This window comes from Centruroides sculpturatus, unplaced genomic scaffold (assembly GCF_000671375.1).
Source record: "Centruroides sculpturatus isolate CEXI.00-Female unplaced genomic scaffold, Cexi_2.0 scaffold549, whole genome shotgun sequence".
NCBI lineage: Eukaryota > Metazoa > Arthropoda > Arachnida > Scorpiones > Buthidae > Centruroides > Centruroides sculpturatus.
Window position 1 is genome coordinate 127,154 of NW_019384752.1, and position 24,810 is coordinate 151,963.

Here is a 24,810-nt window from a genome sequence, read left to right on the forward strand (position 1 = left end):
TTCTTTACACAGTGTGGGGACTGCGCAATAATTTTGATAAATTAATTGAAAATCTACACTCATGTTATTGTAGATTCATATTGAAACTGGACAAAACAACTTTTGCATTATATATTAGGAGGGACTTAAGGCAACCTTTACTTAAGCTATATTTGATTAAACAGATTTTTAGTTTTTTTGGAGCAGGTTGCTCACTTTTCCAAAAGATCTTGTGCAAATCTGGAAAAAATGGCTAGAAATATAAATATAAATATGAAAACGCACGATGAAAGAAACGTCACCTGTAAAAATTAAACACGTTTTGGATAACGCTTGATTTTCCTTTTATCTTTTCCTTCCAAGGTTCATGGGTGTTACAGGAGAAACTAGGAGAAATTCTATTTGTTATTAAATATGTGTAGAATGGAGAAAATAATATTTTAACCAAAAAGATTATATATGACACAGGAGATCTCAATATTATATACTGATATTGTAAATTTTAAATCTTTAATAATTCAATTGCATTTGAAATATGTTATGAAATAATAAATGTTATATTAAAATACCCATTGGTAACATAAAACAGGAGGATGTGGTAATTCATTTATTCAAGTTCTGTACGATTTTGTCACATTAAAAACTTAAGAACGAAGGAGAATGTTTGGCGAAAATTTTAATATCAAGATGATCTTTGGATGTAATTCTTCCTAATTTTTAGACATTTCCGATCGTGATTACACACTATAATATCACAAGCGAATAAGCTCTGATATGTCTGAAAAGATAAGTATGATATGAAAATAGGATAGCATAGTTTACAGATCAATATTTGCATCCTAAATTTGAAGTATTTTCTGTCATCTTAAAGTTTTAAATAGATAATGCCTATTGATATCTGCAAGAAACACCCTAAACTTATTATCGTATAAGCGATAAACGATATCTCATAAACATACAAGAGATAAAAGTATCACAAGACGAGTTTATTACTTTTAAATTGGATTGTACAAGAATGACTTCTAGAATTTTATTCGGAAAAAACATATTTCAAGTAATTCTTTTATATTCCTGATTTAATATAATTTATAAACATTTAATATGTTTATTTTATTAACAGTATGACAGATCATTCAAACTTCTATCGAAGATTTCGTCCTCGTCATATCACTGTAACAGCCTTGGTCCTATGACAGCTCATCATAATAGTTTGCCTCGTCAGCCGGTTCCTCATCTTGGATCGACTTTAGAAAAATATTTAAAAGCTGTCCGTCCTCTTGTAACCGAAGACGAATTTAAGCGCACTAAAAAGGTAAACTTTGCTATAACATTTTTTTTATAATTATCGAGTTATAAGTAATTATGTAAGCGTTACAACATTGATTTGGGCCATCGAAAGGTTAATATGAAAATTTTTTCAATTGTTTATCTACTAAACGCTTTCATACATAAGGTTAGATTTTTAAATCATTTATCAAATGCTTATCTGCAAAGACCGATGAAATTATTTTTTTTTAATTACACCTTTTCTATAGGTTAATCAGGTTGCTTTATATGTAAAAGTCACTAATATTGTGTTCAATTCCTAAATACTGTATACAGGAATTTAGTGTACTTTTATAAATGTATGCGCACTCTCAATCAGAGGTGGACGAGAGCTTGTGTGAGCGTGCTTCGCAGCCCCCTTAGCGGGTTCCTTTTGTCAATTTTTTGAACGAATGAAACATATAGAATGTGTCTGGTGTTTACGACAATTTTTATCGTCTGCGTATTCCGTCATATAGTCTATTGTTTGAAATTTTTGTCACCATCTCGTAGTCTCCGCAAACGTATTGACGCCTCTCTTTATCACATAACAACACGTGATTGGTAAGAATGCTTATTCATTCCAATCTATTGATAATGACGTAATCCACCAATTCGGCAAATTTACCCATGCTTTATGCACCTAACACTCAATTGTTACTTGTTTCTCAATAGTTTAAATTGCTGGAATTTTTTTCTTCAATTATAGTGAGCAAATTATTATTAATTAAAATATAACTTGAAGATTTATTATAATTATTTTTACCTCCTTTCATTGTTATCATTTAAAAAATATTCTATAATTTACACTAATTTAACTATTACAAGTGCACAAGTGTATACTGTTTAAAATAAAAAAATACTATCTAATAAAAAAAAAGAAAAAAACCAAGTAAAGGTTCTTCAAAAATCCGATTAAATAGCCAAAAAACAAAGTAGATTTAAAAGAATAAAATCTTATGGAAAAAAGGACTAGAAGCTTTACGAATGAAAACGAAAAAAAAAACTTTATTTAGTTTTATAAATTTACGAATTATTTTTGGCTTAAAAAATGAAATATCTTTTCAATGAAATTCCAACTTTTTCGGATTGTTGTTTCTGGTTTTGTTGACGTAATTAAACTATATTATTGTTAATCCACACTATTGTTAAATTAACAAAATTAATTTTCGCAAATCTATTTTTAATAATATCAACTTTGAAAATGACATTTTCTCAGTCTGATTTCGGTGGGAAACTCAACAAATTAATTGTGGAGCATACAGAAGATGGCAATTCTATAATAAGATTGTCGCCAACAAAAATGCAGACACTCGGCATTTCCCAATACGTACGTTTAAAAGGCAGAAATGGCGGAAAAACAGTTTGCATAGCCTTGGCAGATTCAACCTGTCCAATGGATAACATCAGAATGAATGAATACGTAAGAATAAATTTACGAGTCAAAGAGGGAGATATCGTCACAATTTGTACCATAAATAATATCGATTATGGAAAAAAAATTCATGTTCGTCCAATCGAAGATACAATCCCGGCAGTGAATTGTCAACTTTTCGACGATTATCTGAAACCATACTTTCAGAGGGCATATAGACCAGTATATAACGGAGACTTGTTTCTTATTAAAGGCCCTCAAGGAAATGTCGAGTTTAAAATAATTGCGGTCGATCCCGATCCCTTTTGTATCGTCGCTCCGGAAACAATCGTATATTACGAAGGAAGTGCAATCTTAAGAGCATACTTAGAAAAAGTAATGAATGCTATTGGATACGACGATATCGGTGGCTACAATTCCCAACTATTACAAATTAGGGAAGTAGTCGAATTATCTCTGAAATATCCAAGTGTATTTAACAACATGGGAATTAAACCGCCGCGAGGTGTTTTAATGTACGGGCCACCCGGAACCGGAAAAACTTTGATGGCCAAAGCAATAGCTAATGAATCTGAAGCACACTTTTTCTTAATAAACGGTGCTGAAATCACAAGCAAATTTTATGGCGAATCGGAGAAAAATCTTCGATTGATATTTGCTTTTGCCGAAAAACTCGCTCCGGCAATAATATTCATTGACGAAATAGATGCCATTGCACCAAGCAGAAACAAAGTGGAGGGACAAGTAGAAAAGCGAATCGTGTCCCAATTTCTCACATTATTGGACGGTGTGATGGAAATGAACGGAGTGGCTGTAATTGCTGCCACAAATTGTCCGAATAATATCGATCCCGCTCTACGTCGAAGCGGAAGATTCGATCGGGAAATATACTTTGGAATTCCGCAAGTTAATGAGAGATTAGAAATTCTTCAAATTGCAACCAGAAGAATGAAGTTGGCCGAAGATATTAACATAGAAGAACTTGCGAGAGAAACGCATGGATTCGTTGGCGCCGACATTCACTCTCTCTGCAGAGAAGCCGTATTCCATCAAATAAGAGAAAAGATATGTCTCGATGACATTGAGGATGGACTAACAGATGAAATTATAAATTCTCTGGCCGTGACAATGAGTGATTTTAAATCTGTTTTAAAAAATATTTGTCCAAATGTCCTGCGAGGATGCGTAGTGGAAAACCCTAACGTATCTTGGGAAGATATCGGAGGTTTAGAAGACGTTAAGAGAGAATTGCAAGAATTAATCGAATACCCGGTAAAATTCGCCGATAAATTCCTAACATACGGAATGTCACCTGCTCGAGGATTTCTGCTATTTGGACCACCGGGATGCGGAAAGACCCTTTTGGCCAAAGCGATGGTTTCTAGTTGTGGAGCAAACTTCATCTGCATAAACGGCCCGGAGCTTTTAAGCAAATGGTACGGTGAAACAGAAGCCAACGTGAGAGAGATCTTCGACAAAGCTAGAAGAGCTGAACCCTGCGTACTGTTTTTCGACGAAATCGACTCTATAGCTAGAAAACGCATTGATTACGGCGGAGACAACTCAACGTCCGATCGCGTTCTTACACAAATATTGACAGAAATGGACGGAATAAATGTGAATAACAAGATATTTTTCATGGGCGCTACTAATCGACCGGATGCCATCGATTCTGCCATTCTAAGACCTGGACGTTTAGACGAAGTAATTTATGTTCCATTACCCGATCAATCAGACAGGAAGAGCATTTTGACGGCTGCTCTGAGACGATGTCCACTAGCAAGCGACGTCGATTTGGACTCCATCGCTAGAAACACGGATGGATTAAGTGGCGCAGATTTAAGCCAAGTTTGCAAAAATGCTTGTAAATTAGCTATAAAAGAAGATATTGAAAATTCAGGAACAGACAAGGATTTCATTGCCGAGATTGAAATGCGTCACTTCCAAGAAGCAATGAAAAAAACACGACCTTCAGTAAATAGTGAGGATCTTCAGAGATTTGAATACTTTCTCTACAAATTTCGAAATCAAAAAGATTATTACATTTAGATCTAATAGATTGATATTCATTATGGATAAAAATTTTGAATGATTAAATCTCTATTCTAATATCATTTTTTGATTTATTTTCTTTTTATTTAATTACCTGAAGTAGAATATAAAGTTTATTGAAAATGGTCGTTTATTGAAAGACGACACATTTCTTGCGTAAACGTGCTTGTCTGGGGATCCGGGTTCGAGTTCAAGTCACAATCTGGATCCCAGAAAGCGTTGGAGGACGTTTAATTAGGATATATCCGGCCGTATCGACAATTCGCATGGTTTAATTAACCATACATCTTTCCGCTTTGTAAGAAATACGTGTTTTTACTTCCATGAACGAAGAAGACGCATTTCGTTCAAAGTGGAAAGAGTTACGAAGAAAAATGTTAAGAAAAGCTTTTTAACCTTTTAATCTCATCATAAATTTTTTATTCTTATTATTTTTGCAAAAGTTCTTAAAATAATTTTCTTATAAATTTATCAAGAATTTTTTTAAGTATATTGAATTCTAAGTAAAACTGACAGAGAGATCTAAAATGATCTTAAATTCGTTATTTTCCGAATTATACAATGCGTTCATAAAAACTATTAGAAACCCAATAGATTAAATTATTTACCAACGCTTTCAGAATAGTTTAAAAAGTACTAAAACATGTTTGTGTTGATTTTGAATCAGATCATAATTTCTTAATTGCAACACTTAAAAATTAAGAAATGTGTTAAATTAATTTTTTCACATTTCTTAATTTTTTCAGTCTTAATTTAAGACTGAAAAAATTAAGAAATGTATAAGAAAAAGACAAGTTCATTTAAAAGTTTTACAAATCCTAGAACTAATAGAAAAAGAAAGAATTTATGACCCAAAATATTATTAATTCCATGAGGAAAAGGAAGTTTAAAGCAATGGCTGTTATAGGATACAAAGATACGCAAGGTAGAATTAAACAAAAAATTAAAGAAGCTAAAAAGAAATGGATGGTTCAAAAGTGTAAAGTAATAGAATCCTCAAAAAGTAAACATGACCATTTTAATATCAATTAGAAAATAAAGGATATTTACATATTGTAGTCAGAGAAGGATTCTTATTTCACTTGGACATTCTTTTTTTCACTATTATCATTTCTATAAAATTTGAGGCTTTCCAAGTATGGATCTAGGCATACAGATCACTTGGCTAGCCAAAATAAAGAATAAGAGATGTTGGAAACAACGAACAGAGATAAAAAAAAAATTATTAGGCTCTAAGAGAAGAAAGATCAGTGGCGCGTTATAGCTTCATGGGATCCTGGCAAATTTAAATTAGGGAGACCATGTAGTACGTACAGTACAATGTTGACTTCAGACATTTTTCTTCGGGAGGAATTTTTTTGGGAAAAATATTTTCTTAGAAAAGATTGGTTTCAGGTCCCATGTTAGTGGGAGCCCTATGCAGGTCCATTTCTGCCCATAAAATAACGCACCATTGTGATTTATCTCGGGACATCTAAGAAATGACTAATACCATATTCCGAAGTTGATTTTGGAAGAAAAGATAGACGGAAAAGAAAATATGGGAGAACACTATCTTGGCAATCTGGAATAAAGATCTGGACTAACAGGAACTCTGAGCAATTGAGGAATTCTGAGGAATCTGAGAATTACCAACAACAGGAATTCTTTGATCTGGAAAATCGCAATTTCACATATATCTTTTAGGCTTTTTAAAATGTCTTTTATACCATACAATACGGTACTTTATTGTACAATCGTCAACTTAGGAAGAAATAAAAATAAAATTCCTGGTGTAACCCATGGTGAGTTTGCTACTTTTTTAAAACAATCTTAGTGCTCACAGGGCGGAAAGGGTTTTAAAAAAATTCCACGTGTTAGATTTTAGTATGATAAATTATGAATTGGAACTATCAAGTATTGATTATTTATCATTTTTATATAAAAAAAATATGTGATTGGAATTTTACTTATCTCTTACTTTGTTAACGTTTAAAAATGTTATCATTTGCAAAAGTTTCCACACAATTTTTTTGTTTATTCTACTTTACTTTTTAAAAGAACCATATCATGTTTCAAATATGGTACAATATGGAAATCTGTTAGGGATGATTCATTACATTATTTGTATATTTATACTGGATTGAAGTAAATAGAATTAAAAAATATAATAATAATAATAATAGACATATGTAGGTTTTTTTATGAGAAACATATTAAACATATTGCAGGAAAATTAACACATTTATCTTAAAATTGGATGATTTTTCAAATATAGAAATTTGCTTATTTGTAAAATATTTTGGTGCTAAAATTGAAATTGAATTTGAAAATTTTTTAGCTAAAATTGTAGCACAAAAATTATAGGAATGTCTTTTATCAGTTAATTTTCCAAAATTAAGTATATAATTTGTGTATATTTTATGTTAATTTTTGAAAATTAACATTAATTTTAGTAATAAATTTTGTAGTGTAAAGTATGTTGTTTTTATATTTAATATTTTTAAAAATTGTTTTTCATTCTGTTCTATCATTAAATTGATTTAAATTTTTTTAATAAAAAACAAACATGAATTACTGTTTTATCAATGTTATAAATGAAATATTAAATTCTGTAATTATAAGTTAATTCAAAAATTAAAAAAGTAATTCTAATATTTTTTTATTATTGTGTTATATTCTAGAATAAATGAATATTGTACTAAAATATAAATTGTATGCTCTAACTTTTAAAAATTAACTTGCAAAACATATTTTATTTCAGTTAGTTGAAGATTTTGCTTCTCCTGGAGGAATTGGTCAGAAACTTCATTCTGTGTTACAAGAAAGATGTAAAACTTTAGATAATTGGGTAAATTTTGTATAAATCTAAGTATTGTATGCATCAATTTTACAAATTATCTTATCAATTTTATCATTTTAGATGGGTGATTGGTGGACAGAGATGGATTTTTTAGAACTAAGACTTCCCATAGTGGGTTTTAGTAATCCATGTGGGTTTTGGGCTGTTGAGAAGTTTCAAAATATGGATGATTATCTAAGGTAAAAATTATCTTTTCAAATATTGAGCATAACTTTATCACATCTTCAAAAATGTCAAGTCTAAAGATCATTGCAATTTGTCCAAAATGTTATGGCTTTAATAATGTTTTTACTGTAGAATAAAACTGTTTCCTCGGTTCCATTCTAAAAGTGTAGGTATCTTAGATCAAACTCCTTACTAGAAAAGTGCTAGATTATCTGTCCATAACCTTGTGTACACTCAAATGTATTTTTGTCACAGTGAATTCTCGGCCTACAGTAGTGTACAGTTGCAATCAGTCTTGACTGCAACTTTACACTGTGATTTGTTTAGTGATTTCATGTAATTATTAATTATAACTAGATTCAATTGCTATAAACTGATCATATACAATAACATATTACACATGATTTGTGTACTTTTGCATTTCAGTTTTGTTCAATCATCATTGGACACTATTTATTATTTCAGTTACACACCCATTGTTAAATTTCTGGCTTGGTTACTGCTGTGGTTTAATCCAGTATTCATTTGACATCTTAAATTGTGTCAATGTTAAATAATTTTCAAATCAGACACTTTAAAAAATGTTTTGCAATTTGTTTAAATACCTCTTATCCCTTTCTCTCTTATGTTATTTTAACCTATCCTTGTGAGCTTAATTAAAATTCTCACAGGGATAGCAGTGATCAAGTCTAGCTAAGTTTTGTAGATATTGATCATTTTGAGCATAGTCTCTGCAAAGATTTTTGACTCATCATCTTCAGATAATTTCCAGCTTTTTCAAAAGAAGAACATTATGAACAATTCTCTGGTTAACAAAAGAAGAAAAAGAAGTAGCGATCACCCAATAAACAAACAACATTCCATGGGAGTAACAAAAGTGAGTCCTCTTGAGCAGAAATTGAATGATATTTTGAAGAATTTTTTTTGTAAAAGCTGGGAATTATCTGAAGAGGATGAGTCGAAAATATAGCTAAAAGAAAACTAACCGAAAAGTCTGCAATTTACAGTACATATATAGATTTTACATTTTTGGTGATAAGAACGTCCAAAATTTAGTTATTAGATATGCCAGCAATACAGCAAAATTTCCCTCTGTATTTATTAAAAATTAAAATCACATTTACTTGGTATAATAATTATATCCTGATGTATCAAGTAATATACTTAAATATACAAAGTAAACATGAATTGGTGAAAGCATTATGTTACATAATCAAAGTTTAGAGTAAATTAATGTTAGAGTATTTATTATGTAATTATTTTATATAAATATACTCACAAAATAGTCACAAAGAGTATTACAGTGTTGTTTAATTTCGGAGATCTTTGATAGTGATATATGAGACATGGATACAATATAACTTCATCTATGCAGGACAGTCAGGTTTTGAATTATTGTAACATAACACCTTCATCTATTTATCTTAAAATATTAATAAAACATAATTGCTTCATTTTAAACATTTGCATCTTCTGTAGATATTCTGCAAGGTTAACTGTAGCTTTATTGGATTATAAAAAGCATGTTGATAAGTAAGTAATTTAATTTATATATATTTGTTTCATATAAAAATATAAATTATGTTTTGATAATATATTAATTTATTTATATTCAGTCATCTAGTAGAACCTGATAAACTAAGAAAAGAGCCATTAGATATGAATCAATATTTTAGAATATTTTCTACTTGTCGCATCCCACAAAAAGATTGTGATCGTCAAATGCTGTATGGTCTAGAAGAAAATCCACCAAAGCACATTGTGGTTGTCAGAAATAATCAGGTAATTTTTAAATTATGTTAATCATGTAAGTTAAATACTAAAAGAAAAAATTATTTGTAAATTGCAGTTTTATCAGTTAGAAGTTTATGACTCTCAAGGTAACTCACTTCCAGAAAGTTTACTCTTTCAAAATTTAAAACAAATTGTTTCTGATGCTGAAGCACATAAAGATGAACCACCTCTTGGTGTATTAACTACTGAAAAGAGAGAAACTTGGGCTGAAGCTTATGAACTTTTAAAAAGTGGTAAGTATAATAAATTTAAGCCTTTTTATATATATAAACACTGAAAATTATCTGATGTTTTCTTAATCTAAAAGATAATTTAAAAATAAAAGAAATTAAATTTATAAGCATCAGAATAAAATGCTAAAATTAAAAGTTAGCAGTAATTTAATGTTTCTTTAATGATTAAAAAGTAAACTATGAGAATTAATTGATGTACTTGAATTTAAGTTCATTAATTAAACTTATTTATAGTAGGCCTATAATATAGTTTTTTTAGTTTTGTAGTTTTCTCTCTGGCTTCTTTTCATGTTATCCAACACTTAAAGACACCACAAATTGATTCCAGCTTGATCAGTGGTGGATACAGGAGCTTAAGCTCTCTCAATTAGCACACAAAAAAATTAATTTGTTTTTAAAAACTTCAAAACAGTGTTTTTAAAAATATAATGACAAATCTGGTTTATCACACCATCTGCAATACAATCATCATGCACATGTTAATAAAAGATATTTATTAATTATTCATATATGTAAAATTTTTGACTTAGCCCCTTTGGATACTTCTGGATCCACCACTGAGTTGATGTTTCTTAGACAATAATTCCAGAACATAAAAAATTGGAATATTCCTTTCCAGTGGCACATTACCCTACAGGCAGAAAGGACAATTGCCTGAGACCCCAAACCAATCTTTTATAAAATCATATTTCTTCATATTTCACTATAACACTATTTCATTATAACTTCATATTTCACTACTGCATTGTGTAGGATCTTTTGCCTGCTGCATTTCCATGCTGGGCTAGTTTACACCTCCATAGGAGACCTGGGGAATCCTGGGTTCTCCCTTTGGTCACCAGATATATCCAGTTACCTATAGAGAACTGGACTAGCCCAGGATGGAAACACAGTATACAGTACATATTTGACAATTTAATATATCTGTTATAATAAAACAATAGTTTATACATCTTTAATTTATTTCAGATAGTTTAAATAAAAAGAATTTGGAGATTATTCAAAGAGCAATGTTCCTTTTATGTCTTGACAAAAATCCAAAAAAGATGAATATATCTAAGGATGTAGAACACATGCATAATGTAATGCATGGTGGTGGAAGCAAATATAATGGTTGTAATAGATGGTATGATAAATGTTTGCAGGTTTGTTAATTTTTTTTATATTCTATTTATTTTCTTTAAAATTATATATGTCTAGTATTGATGGTCAATGGACGAGTGGTTAAGAGTTGACCTACTGCTCTGAGAATGAATTCAAATAAGCCAATAAAACTCCACAAATTTTTCAAGGGAGTCCATCCATATATGTTAGGCTCCTTTTCTTCACCATCTGGCACCCCACCCCATTGTGGACCTGGCTGAATCCATGATGGGCATGGAGAAAAGACTCTCGTAGTGCTCATAGGGTGGAAATAATCAAAACATATATCTAGTATTAATAAGTGAAACTAGCCAATATAATTAACACACATTTATATTACCATAGTTACTTCAGTAACAATGAGTAAAGTTGGAGTCTTGTTGTTTTTTGATCCAGTTATCATTGTCAGTTATGAACAGGCACCAGAGGAATTAATCAAATTAATGGAGTATCAAATGCTGAATTTAAATATTTTACAATCATTTATCCAATGATAAACTTTATTATTTCAAAATTGCTTAAGATTATAATAATTGGTAATAAAAGCAAAAATAGACATTAATGTTTTGAATAATTTTAATTATAGCGGAATAAGGCTGGAGAAACATTTTTAACCTGATTAACCATCTTTAGGCATTTCTCTAACAATTGGTCCCACCTGAAGATGGCTAATTAACTGGGTTGAAAACGTTAGAATCTATCCAACTTTACTCATTATTAAAATATGTATTAATTAAATTAACTAGTGGCTAGTCTGACCTTATTAGAAAAAGGATAAATAGTTGATAAATCTGTGAATGAAAAGATAAATAAAAATTCAATATATTGATCATTATTATTAATTAATTATTTTTAGTAAAAAGTAATTAATATTTTTTCTTTGCCATACAGTTCATTGTAAGTGAAGATGGTGTCATAGGACATAACATGGAACATAGTCCAGCAGAAGGCTATTCTTTAGTTAAATTGGTTCAACATGTTTCAAATTATGTGTAGGTAATAAATTTTAACAACTTATTCATAGTTAATACATTTAGGTAATAAAAAAATTTAAATAATATGGAAATTATAATTACCTATTAAACTTTAATGAAAATTAAATTTATTTACCAGATTAGGTAACTAATTTTGACGGTAAAATTTCAGATAATTCTGGTAAAGGAAGTTGTAAAACTAGGATAATCTACTTTGCAATTCATTCATTTAACACTTTATGACCTGTTATCTGAAAAAAAAACTAACTAACAAAAAACATTGAACACACATAATAAAATAGACTTTACATTCCTCTATTCTTTTAAAGTTTGCTATGCTGATGATTATACACAACAAAACAGTTTAGCTATGGTGTTTGCCTGCTTTTGTGGGGGACCTGGATCAAATCCTCAGAAATTTTTAGTGGCAATCTGATTTGAATAAGTGTAGCTTCATCTTTCTCATCTTGTATTTAAATAGTCATAAAAAGATTCAACTAGAGTTGCCACGTAAGATATATATTAGTTTGTTGTAAATCGACAAGATGTTTATAATTGTACACTGTTTTAGTAAAACAAAATTGTTATTAAATATTGTCTAACTTTGCAGAAATGGGTGAATATTATCCAAAATCAGATTTCATGACAAGTGTTTTATTAAGTGTATTAGAAATAATGTCATGAAATAATGTCATGAATTTCTAATACACTTAATACCTTATAATGCTGAGAATATTTATTAAATCACAAACGTTTTCAGCCTAATGGAATAGGCCATCATCAGGTACTGAACAAATTTGAAAATTGTGTTAAAATGTTAAGTGTTTTAAAAGGAAGCTGAGTTTGATATTCAATTAATTATTTCTAATTTATAATGCTCATTATACAAAAAATTTATTATTTATTGTACTTTATCATTTCATCAAAATCTTCAAATTTTTTTTAATTTTGAAAAATTTCCTCCAACATTAACTTTAGTTAATATATTTCCTATATCCAAGTATCTATTGAATTGTCCACTTTAATTTTTTAGATATATTTCAAAAAGTTATTTAAACACTATTTGTTCCTATAGATAGTAATATTCATTTACAGTTCTTCTGTGAACCGAGGAGGTAGAGCACTGAGCTTGTTCCCACCTATCAGCTTCTTTGTCAGGGATGGTCTATGTGGTAAACAAGTAGAAGGGTTTAGCGAGGTTGTGACAAGGTGTCAGTCGTACTCAAGGATGACTCATATTTAGATATAAGAATAACATATTTAATAAACTATAAAATGATACACAGCGACTACAAAAATGTATAGATACAAAAGAGGGAAATAATATCAAAATTTCTAAGTCACGACAATGATTAATCTATTCTTTTCAGTAGACCGTCTAAGTTCTGGACCTTTATCTGTCCCAATATTCTCTAAGTTAAACTAACCTTAATCTATCTTATAACTAAGAGAGAGACCTGAGAGAGACCTCTGAGAGAGAGAGAGTTTACAAATATTCTATCAATACTACCTCTGGGTTCTCAATCTTGTTGTATGGTCGTTGGTGAAAACGTTCCTGGATTGGTGGAGTTGACCATTGGCAATTATGGCAAGGTGGTGACAGACAGTATGGTGGTATGGTTCTGATGATGTCCACAGTTGATGTCCGCCTGGAGGACTGTGTCCAAGCTCTTTTTATACCCATCCTGGAGGGGAAACTATCGGGGAAAATTCTGATGCAATCCCGTCTAAGTTCGATTTGCATCCGAGTTTTGTTTATATTAATTGTCAGAATTGAAACATTTCTTTAGATTTATTACCTCTTTCCATCTGTTATGATTACTCATTCTACCTCATAAACTTGATAACAGCTGTCAAACAACTGGATTAATTGCTGGAGGTGACTAAGGTCAAAATTTGTCTTGCAACCTAAGTAATAATTGTTCCTTATATGGTCATAAAATCGGACAAAATAGGAAGTGTGTGGGCTGTGTTTTTCCCTTTCCCATTTGAAAGTTTAGCAGGTCGAAAATTAAAAGGTCAAAAGGTCTAATTATGCCCTCCCAGAAGGGGAAATGGAGGAAGAAGGAAAATAATGTTTGAAAAAAAATTTGAAGCTTTAAAATTCACAAAAGAGTTAAATCCTCACATTTCCAACAATAATAGAACACAGTTTTTGCCTAGAAAGTCTATTATTTTCATGGAACTTTGATGAAAGTTTTTAGTACAGTACATTTGATATGCAATAATTGTTGATATTTTGCTAAATTTGGAGAGAAATGACTAATAAACATGAGTGATATTATGATCAAAAATAGGATGCTAACATTAATAGAACATGTACTGATTAAAATTAATTACAAAGAAAGTAATGATTGGAATCAATGAAATTTGCATAAAAATACAATCAACAAGTGAAAAGAAAGGTTTAGTAAATTGTATAGTACCTTACTATTAAAAATGGGATGTGGGAAGGACCTAACTGTAGAGGAGAATATCAAAATTTATGTGTTTCACAAGGGAGAAAAGTAACTTGGATTTCTAAAAATTTGGGAAGACTTCATTCAACAATCTCAAAGAACCTCAATAATAAGGAGCAATGAACAGGGAAACAAAACAGTGGGTGCAAGAGTTCAAGAACATCTGGAGAACGATGTGTGATTGTTCGAAGTGCACTGCAAGGAAACACATCTGTTCAAAAAATCAAAAATGAATTGAAGCTGAACTGCAGTAAATCAACAGTATACAATGTTTTGAGATCAACAGACAATGGTTCTTTCATTAAAATGAAGACATGCACCAGCTCAAGGAGAAACACAAAACAACTTTGATTACAGTTTGCCAGAAAGAAGTTTGAAAGATAGGAAAGATGGTGGAAAGTAATTTTCTCAAATGAGAAAAGGTGGAATCTCAACAAACCTGATAGTTTTAAGTATTATTGGGCAGACAAAAGACTAGATCAAAAGCAGTACTGAAAGAGAGTAGCTGGTGGTGGTACACTCATGATTTGGGTGGGGATTGGATGGAATAGAAAGACAGATCTAGTATTTATTGAAGGTCGAAACAACTCTCAAGTTTATCTGGAGCTTATCTGGAGGCAGCTCAAAAGTTATGAACAGAAAATTGTTGAACAGGACTTTGAATTCATGTAGGATAATGCAAGCTTCCATGTATCAAAATCAACATTATCCTTTTTTCAGAACAAGAATGTTCGACTTTTAAACCCAATTGAAAATTTTTGGGGTGACTAGGTTTTCCAAATGTATAGCAGTGGAAAGCAATAGAGGAATGTCACTGAATTAAAGGCTGCTCTCATGGAGGCATGGGAAAATATTCCACAAGAATGACTATAATTTTTGATTAATTCAATGTCTAATCATATTTTTCAGATTGTTTCAAAAATGGTAGCAAAATCAGCTACTAATTTTAATTTAAAGATATCATAAGTCAAGATGTTCTTTTAATGTTGAATTATATTATTGCTAACAGTATCTAGCTCTTTTGTTTATTAATCATTTTTCTCCAAACTTGTGCTATAATTGTTGATAACTTACTATAAAATGTACTAAAAAATTTCATCAATGTTACATGAAAATAATAGAGAGTTTCTAGGCAAAAACTGTATGTTGTATTATTGTTGGAAGGACTGTATAATTGGTTTATACAATTTCACTATTATTTCTCAAAATTATTAAACTTACATAATGCATTTTATATTAAGTCAGGTCCTTAAATATATAAAGGCTTGCTGGTTAAATGTATTGTGGTTATAAAACAATGTTTATAAAACAGAAATTTCAAAATTTTCTTTACACTGTGATCCTTAACCAATAGGAAATATATTTATATCAATACAATGCAATAATATTGAAAAATATCTAAAATTTTTCAAACTGAAATATGTTAATGTAAAAAATTTATTAATACAGAAATTAGGTTGTTTAAATTTATCTGTGTTTAAAAGACAACTTGAAAGGGGTTTGGGTTATACATTCGTTTTAAATTGCAATCACAAACTTGCACCTAATTGCAATGGCTGCTTTCCTAGGCACAGAATATATGAAAAGGTTTTTGTTCCAGCAATTTCCAATGAGGTATACACCATGTGTTTTATGCTTCTGAATGTTATACACATTTTATAGAATTTTAATATTAAAATTGTCAAATCTGTGATTATTAAGATTTGTATTTTATGTTCCTGTCTACATTAATATTCATAATAAATTTAACAGAAATTTATATTACTTAACTTTTTTTTTTATTAGAAAGAATACATCTGTTGAATGGTTTGATGTCCAAAATACAACAGCTCCAACAAAATTAAATTTTAATTTTTCAAAAGAAATATTGAAGGCAATAGATGTGGCAAAGGAAAACATAAACAAGTAAATGATTTTTTAATATTATTCTATACAAAAAATTCTATGGAAAAAAATACAATTGTCACAGAACTGGCTTCAAGGATAGATAATGTGTATATTTGTACAAAACTCTATACTTAACCAAGCACAGAGTGGTTTTGTGCTTTGTTAGTACTTGGCCCACAACACCTTAAAAAGTCTCCATTTATATTTTACACAGTATAAAAGATGAAGCCTGTTCTAATTATTAAAATAAATTATTTTATAATGTAAAAATTAATGTATTAAATCCTTTCTTTTATAGATTAAGTGACGATATTGATATAGATTATCTCATTTTTAAAAATTATGGCAAGGATTACCTCAAGTCAAATAATTTCAGTCCAGATAGCTTTATACAGATGGCATTTCAATTAGCTTACTATAGGTAAGAATAACCAGTTTATTTTTTAATTTTTAATATTCTGATTAAAGCCATCGCCTATTATTATATGTTTAAAACAAAAACAGATACAATTGAAAATGACAAGAATAAAACTTATTATTAATTACAAAGGAAGAAGGATTTAAAAAAATGGTGAATGTTATAAATTGTTCTTATAGAAATGTTAAATTAAATAACTATAGATATAATTGAAATCAATGGTTTTACTATAAAAGTTTTTTTAATTAGAAATTGTACTATAATTTTTATTTTTTATCATCATATTCTAAATCTTCATTAATCAGAAATTTGTAGATATAAATTATAATTTTAAGTTCAAGAAATTCTTTTGATATTATTTTCAAGAAAATATCTGAATTAATTTATCTATCAGTTCTCTATGAATATAATGATNGACTTTTAAATATGAAATGCAAATAATCAATTTATGTAATGTGTAAGTATAATTTTAAATTAATATAAAAAGGTATTTAAGGCTATAAAACTCTCTAATTTGGTCAATGTGACAATTGTTTCAAGAAAAATAAATCTTGGAGGAGAATGACATTTATACAATGAACCTATGCTTGTATTACAGATGTTTTCAACTCATTTCAACAAAACTTTTTTTCATGTTTATAAAAATCAAAACCTACATACATTTAAAATACATGGTAGATTCAAAAATAATAAAAGTTGACAAGCACTATTATATTAAAAATTTGGTTTAAGTATTTACAGAAGACTACTTCCAAAATAAGCTCCCTTTGCAGCTACATACTTCTGCCAGCATCTGTAATGTTAAAGACATCACAAAAAATACCTAACAGCAGCTTAAACATATAAGTCAAAGTCAGCAAATGTTTGACCAAAAAAAGGCATAGATGCTTTTTTCAATCTCCTTACTCTGTTGACTTTGTTCCTATAGATTTTTATCTGCTCCCTAAAACAAGAGAGAAATTAAAAGGATGCAGATTCCAGTAAGCAGCAAAGTGGAAGCCATACTGACAGAAGCTTACTTAGAAATTCATATATAAGACTACTTTCAATGTGTTAATATACCAAACTTTGGCATAGGCTATATATTGTGTTATATAAACTGTGCCAAAGTTTGGTTTAAAGTATCTCATTATAATGTACTGTACATGTTTATTCACTTTCTTCAATATTCTAATTACATAATTATCATTATATGATTCTCCCCATATCTATAGCATTCAGTTGAATAATACAAAACATAAGAAAAATTAATTAACAAAACTCTAATTTATAATAGAAAACATTTATAATTGTTCTCTAACATTAATCATAAGTCATTATTAAATTAAAATAAATATTCAATATTATATAGGTTACATGGATTGCGTGGTGTATTATATGAAGTTGCAACATTACATAGATTTTTACATGGTAGAATGGAAATTGTTCATTCCACATCAGCTGAAGCTGTTGAATTCTGTAAAACTATGTTAGATTATAATGCAAATTTACGAGAAAAAGCTGTTGCTCTGAGAATTGCTGTTGCAGCTCACAAAAATTTAGTTCATGAGGTAAGAAATTGCTTTATATAAAGTGTGAATGTCTTGAATACCATTGTTGTATAATTACACTTACATGTTTTTAATTTAGATGACATTATTATGTCATTGCAAATGCATTCATTGAATTTATTTTCAAAATTTGCAGAAAATTATATTTTTACACAAACTGAATTTTAATTTTTAAACTTTCTTATACTCTTGGGTTGTAGTTAATTGTAACTAAGTGAATAATATAAGAATCTACCTACAACAATGTAAAAAATCATAAATTGGTAATTATACAAAGTGGTGTATCAAATATGTGTTCAACTTCCTATAAATGTAACAAAAAAATCACATTTTAATTAAGTAATAATTTCCTGTTCCTACAGTACTGTAATTAAAATATATTTCATAGAATTACTATACTTTTGTGCGTGCAACCTGCATATTATCTGTATTGGAAAGGAGATGCAGGTTATATGTAATCAAGAACTTTTATATATGTAGCAATGGCTGCTCCTATAGGCATGGGGTATATGGTCAAATAGATTACAGAAAGATTTTACTTTCATTCTAGCAATTTTCTGCAGAGTATATTTTTGTGCATGAAATTTACAATGATATATAAAATGTAAAATTGCTTTTATGCCAAATTTATACGAGGTACTGGTGCATGCATGCATGCATGATTGCGTGAAAATATGGTATGTAAATTCAATTTAATACAATGACATGCTAACTTTTTATTAATTAAAAGCTAGCATACATACTGTTATTTATTTCATTTTATACTCAATAATTTCTTGAATATAGGCTCACAGAGGTGAAGGCTTAGATGCTCATTTACTTGGTTTAAGAAGAGCAGCAAAAGTAATTGGAATCGAAGAACCAAAACTATTTAAAGATTATGGATTTCGAATGTGTTATTACTACCGTTTAGTTACCAGCCAGGTAATTTCAAAATTATTAAAATATATAAAATTATTTTTTATTCATAACTGTATTAATATCGATTTGCAATTTTTTAGCTTCCAATGGAAAATATTGAGTTAATAGGCAGTTTTGGACCATTATATGTTGATGGATATGGTTTGCCCTATGGTGTTTATCCAGATAAGATAAACTTTTTTGCATTTTCTTTGTTCCACAGACCAGAAACAACATCGTCTAATCTTATTCAAGCCATCAATTGCTCTTTAGAAGAAATGCAAGAAGTAGTTGATAAATCAGGAAAATTAGATTTAAAATATGACTTAAATGTAGCTTATTAATCATTAAAAATTAAGTTAATAAATTTTTAAATATTTACTAAAGATTAATATTAAAAAAAATTAATATCTAAGTTTTATTTTGTACAAAAAATATTTTAATTATTTCCTTTGAACAACACATGTTAAATATTTTATTATTAAATTATTAATAAAAATACTTTCTGAATCAAACATTTATAATGTATTCAATTTTTAAAATTTTTAGAAAAAAAAAATCACTTCACAGGAATTGTACAATATATTAATGCATGGCAAAATGAACATTATCTCTGATCAAAAAGTATGGTTCAATAAAATGCAAGATTTGAATTTATTCATCAAAATTTATTTTGTCCCCTTCAAAGCAACCCCTCCCACTGCAATGCACTTATGCTAATGTTTCTTCCAATCTTTAAAACATGCTTTAAAGTTGTTTTCATGAAACCCCTTCAGGACTTGCAGTGAATTTTGTTTTATAGCATCAGTCAACTCAAAACAGTGACCACAAAGTGAAAATTTTAGTCAAGGAAATAGAAGAATATCACACGGTGCCACATTGGGTGAATAAGTAACTTGTGGAACCACTGTATTTGTTGAATTTTTGGCCATAAGTTCACAAACAACAAGAGCAGTTTGAGCAGATGCATTATCATGGTGCAAAATCTATTACCTTTCTTGCCAAAATCAGGGCATTTTCTAAAAATTGCTTCATGAAAACAACACAAAATACTCAAATAATATTTCTGTTAATTGTTTGGCCAGTCAGAAGGAATTTGTGATGCACAAGACTGCAACAATTGAAGAAAACAGTCAACATGACCTTGATTTTTGACCAACATTGATGTCTTTTTGGACTTGCTTCACTTTTCAAGCACTATTTACTTGATTGTTGATGCAGGTTTGGTGTCAAAAAGTTAGATCCATGTTCATCCCCTGTAATGGTGCATTCCAAGAACAATTTGCTTTGAGAAAGTATTTTCTTGGCCACTCGAACATGTTATTTTTGGAAAAAATTTAATGTTTTTGGGACAACTCAGGAAGTGAGGTTCCACAAGCCCAAACAATCTTTTAAAATTGCTTGACAATGTTCAATAATAGAACATATTCAATTGTGAGACAAGCAGCGGGCCACGGGTTAATCCCACAATGACCACTTACTCTGCACAGGCTCGTGAAGCCCGATCTCAGCATCGTCGGATGGCGGTAGGAGGGCAAATCGAGTGGGGAGTGCGTTGGTAAGCTGGCAGGTGCCGTTAGACAGGAGACAGGTCAACAGAATAACAAGCATTTATTAATTAACAAAACTAAGTTACAAAACTACTAAAGCTAAATGTGATTATCTTAAAGTATGTACAGAAATTGGCAATTATGTTCTTAGCTAGGTCGCTGCCCTAGTTTCTAGTTCAAAGAGAGAGAGAGCGCTTTTATAAAATCTACCCCTAAATACCTCTAGGTGGAAGGGAGAGTTGGCGAACGTCGTCTGTATGGAAGGGTATGGTGTCTTCACCGATGGGATTACAGTCCACAAGTATCTTCCGTGGGCGGACGCCCCGAGCTTCCGGTGATCTCCCCTTTTATATCTTTTTGTGCGAGAGCCGACACGTCATCGCCTCCTGTTGACGATGACGGTGCACTCTTCACACTTAACTGTAAACTTCCTCAGTTCATTGTTACAAACTCGGTGAAATTCGATATAGTTTAAATTCCTCGGGTTTTTTCCGAAGTTAATTAACCAAAAATTTAGATGTTTAAGCGGCCCGTACAAATCCGAAAAAATCTGCGCCTCACATCATTCACTGCTGTCTTTAAAATTATACTTGTGAGTATAATTTTAACATTGAAATACACTCTCTCTCTCTTGACATGAGCTTTCCCGACAATAACAAAAAATTCCCGACCATAACAATTCAACTAAAACATAATTCAAGAAAGTTTAGCTATCAACGCGTTACATGTGCCGTTAGCATTCACAACACGATTTACAACTTGATAAATTGTCCTTAAGGAGGTTGTTGATCTACTGTCACAGTTCTGTTGGTGACTCAGTTGTCGATACTGATTATTAGTTGACTTGGAGAAAGTTTCAAAGTTCACTGTTGATGTTCTCGACGTGCAGTCATTGTTGATCTTGAAGTGACGTCAGTCCAGGTGGTGGAGCTGTTCCGTTGAAGCTTCCTCGTTGAATCCACTGAGACTTGCATGGTTGAAAAGTTCACAAAGTTCCCTATAAACTAAATTCCAGGTTGCAGAATCGAATGATGCAAAAATCTGTGGAACTGACTGCTCTCTCTCTCTCAAACATTGTTTTTTTAAGCCTAGTTAAAACGCGCAGGATTTTTAATGCTGCTGCTCCCTAAATATTTGATTTGCGGTGAGACTTTTTCCTCTCTAAGTGTCCTACTCTAATTCTAGGAAGTGTTGTGGATGGATGAATCGGTAGAGGTATGCGACTTGGTCGTGATTGAGGGGAGATATCAGTAATTGCTTCTGGGTTTATCGATGTATCTTCTATGGACATGCTTGGTCCTCCTATCAAGGAAATGATTAACAAGGTTCGAATCCATCCTATAAGTATGTTCAAGTGGGCTCGAATCGTAGAGTTCTCATGCTATTCACTTTGATTTACTTCTTCTAGTGTGTCTACATCTGGACTGTCTTGAAACTCCAATGTGGAAGGTTCTGGATACGGTTCAGTTTCCCCTGTTTCCACGTTGACTCTTCTAATTTCTATCTTGACATCCTTCCTGGGTCAGGTCTTCGGTCTCTCCCCAGAATTCCCGACCTGATAATTCGGACCCATGACGATGGATCAACTTCGGTGTCGACCTCGGAGAGTGAGAGTCGCTTTTCCTGTTGATTTTGTCTTTTCGGTTTCCCTCGAGGTTTACAACTTGAACAAAAATGAACAATTTTTCCATTCGGCAACATTATTTTCTCATTTGCATCATCAAGAATGAAGCCTTCTTTCTTTTATCATATCTCGTCCAATGATCCCTTCACAAGGAGCAGTGATTTCTGATCGGACGATTTTGCATGATCTGGAGAACTTGTGTCCTCTAAACTTAAAAATAGGGACAGTCATACCTATGGTTGAGATGGAATCTCCATTCGGACCTTCTATCTTCCTTCGTTGTCCAAATTTTACTGGGGCCTTCCCTTTTAATTTATTGGCAACCTCGTTTGACAAACCTGTGTCCTTAAATTTGGGATCTATTCGAAATTTGACTGGAACATTATTGACATACCTCAGGATGATGGGTTTCTTCTTCTTTTGAGTCCTAGTGGTTCTAATGATGCCTTGCCATTTCTCCTCTTCCTCGGAGGGGACATCTAAGTCGTCGGTAGTTATGGGCTTCCTCTGTGCGGTTAGCCTATTTCGTCTTAGACGAGGGTAGGAAATCGGACAATAGTCGTTTCTTCTATCCAGCTGGTCTTTCCTAGGTGAGGACGACTTGCTTGATAATTCAGCTACTCAGGATCGAAGTTCCTCGATAGCGGTGGTTATTGTTTCCCAATCCTCTACTGACCTTCCTGTATCCAGTTTGACTTCTTTAATGGGTCTGATTTTGAAACTGGGCTGTGCCGTCAAAGTTTCTATACTTTCTTCACTAATTGCTGCTGTAAGTGCGTCATCAAATGTCGTCGGCTCACATGACATGACTTACTGTCGGATGCGCATGGTGATCCCATTTAAAAATTGAGCCTTCAATCTTTTGTCTAATTCTTTATTCTGGATGCGCTTAATCATTGCAGTCTCCGCTGCATCTGCTCCCTCTTGCTTTATCTCAATTTCGGTAGCAAGGGCTTGTAATCGCGCTGTGTATGTCTGTACATCTTCCTCTGGCTTTTGTACACATGCGTAAAATTTATGAACTCGAAGGTGAAAAGGAACTTTTTCAAATCGCTCTAGCATAATCTGCTTAAATTCCTCAAAATCCTCAATGTCTCTGATTCTTCTATCTTTTCTGACGAATTCCCGGGCTATTCCCGTAAGTCTAAGCTTTGCTACTGACATTTGCGTTTTTGTCCATCCTGACAATTTTGCTACATCTACCAATGAGTCAAAAAACTCGCTAATGCGGGGACCTTCTGCTTGTCCCGAGAACGCAGGCAGTAAAGGAACTAAAACTACCTAGTCCTCCCAAAGTTACGTGAGGATTTTCGCCTTCCATTTCTATGCGACTATATCCTAGTCCTTCTATACTCCTAGGTCTAAAATTTTGAAAACCTGTTTATGGAGGACAAAACTTGTCTGAGCCGAACCTGCCTAAAACAGACTAACCTGTCAAAAGCCTGGAAGTCGGCTTCACCTCACTCCTGACACCAGTGTGAGACAAGCAGCGGGCCACGGGTTAATCCCATAATGACCACTTACTCTGCACAGGCTCATGAAGCCCAATCTTGGCGTCGTCGGATGGCGGTAGGAGGGCAAATCGAGTGGGGAGTGCATTGGTAAGCTGGCAGGTGCCGTTAGACAGGAGACAAGTCAACAGAATAACAAGCATTTATTAATTAACAAAACTAAGTTACAAAACTACTAAAGCTAAATGCGATTATCTTAAAGTATGTACAGAAATTGGCGATTATGTTCTTAGCTAGGTCGCTGCCCTAGTTTCTAGTTCAGAGAGAGAGCGCTTTTATAAAATCTACCCCTAAATACCTCTAGGTGGAAGGGAGAGTTGGCGAACGTCGTCTGTATGGAAGGGTATGGTGTCTTCACCGATGGGATTACAGTCCACAAGTACCTTCCGTGGGCGGACGCCCCGAACTTCCGGTGATCTCCCCTTTTATATCTTTTTGTGCGAGAGCCGACACGTCATTGCCTCCTGTTGACGATGACGGTGCACTCTTCACACTTAACTGTAAACTTCCTCAGTTGATTGTTACAAACTCGGTGAAATTCGATATAGTTTAAATTCCTCGGATTTTTTCCGAAGTTAATTAACCGAAAATTTAGATGTTTAAGCGGCCCGTACAAATCCAAAAAAATCCACGCCTCACACAATAATGCCCTTAATTATTAGAGATTTGGTGCTCAATGATCATAATCTAACTTGAGCAGTGTGTTGTTCATCAGTTGAAGTGGATGGTCTGTCAGAGTGTGGTTCATGTTTGATGCATTCCCTGCCTTCCTTAAACATCTTGAACCACTCAAAAACTCTTGTTTTTGATAGACTATTGTTAACAGAGGCTTTTTGTAACATTTACAACATTTTTGTAGCAGTAATTCCATTGCAAAAACAAAATTTTATGCATGTTCTTTGCTCAATTACACTAGATATTTTGAAAAATTGCCAGCACAAAAATTCTTTACACACAATAAAAGCATTTATTTGCAAACAAAAACAGATGATGATAATGTTTGGATTGCTATTAGATCTTAATGAAAGGCGTATCAAACAACAAATGCT

General features: G+C 31.6%; 1 protein-coding gene and 1 pseudogene across 1 annotated transcript; both read left to right on the forward strand.

The window, feature by feature from the left end:
* The first annotated feature begins 928 nt into the window (after positions 1–928).
* On the forward strand, positions 929–19,454 carry LOC111628610 (carnitine O-acetyltransferase-like). Its single transcript, XM_023372437.1, has 14 exons — positions 929–1,033; positions 1,100–1,291; positions 7,455–7,541; positions 7,614–7,732; positions 9,198–9,251; positions 9,335–9,500; positions 9,568–9,745; positions 10,715–10,890; positions 11,780–11,880; positions 16,107–16,226; positions 16,507–16,629; positions 17,978–18,176; positions 18,963–19,100; positions 19,178–19,454. Exons 1-14 carry the CDS (start codon positions 995–997, stop codon positions 19,418–19,420), a joined length of 1,935 nt encoding a protein of 644 aa, XP_023228205.1. The 5' UTR covers positions 929–994; the 3' UTR covers positions 19,421–19,454.
* On the forward strand, positions 2,385–5,006 carry LOC111628609 (annotated as a pseudogene).
* Positions 19,455–24,810: the final 5,356 nt, after the last annotated feature.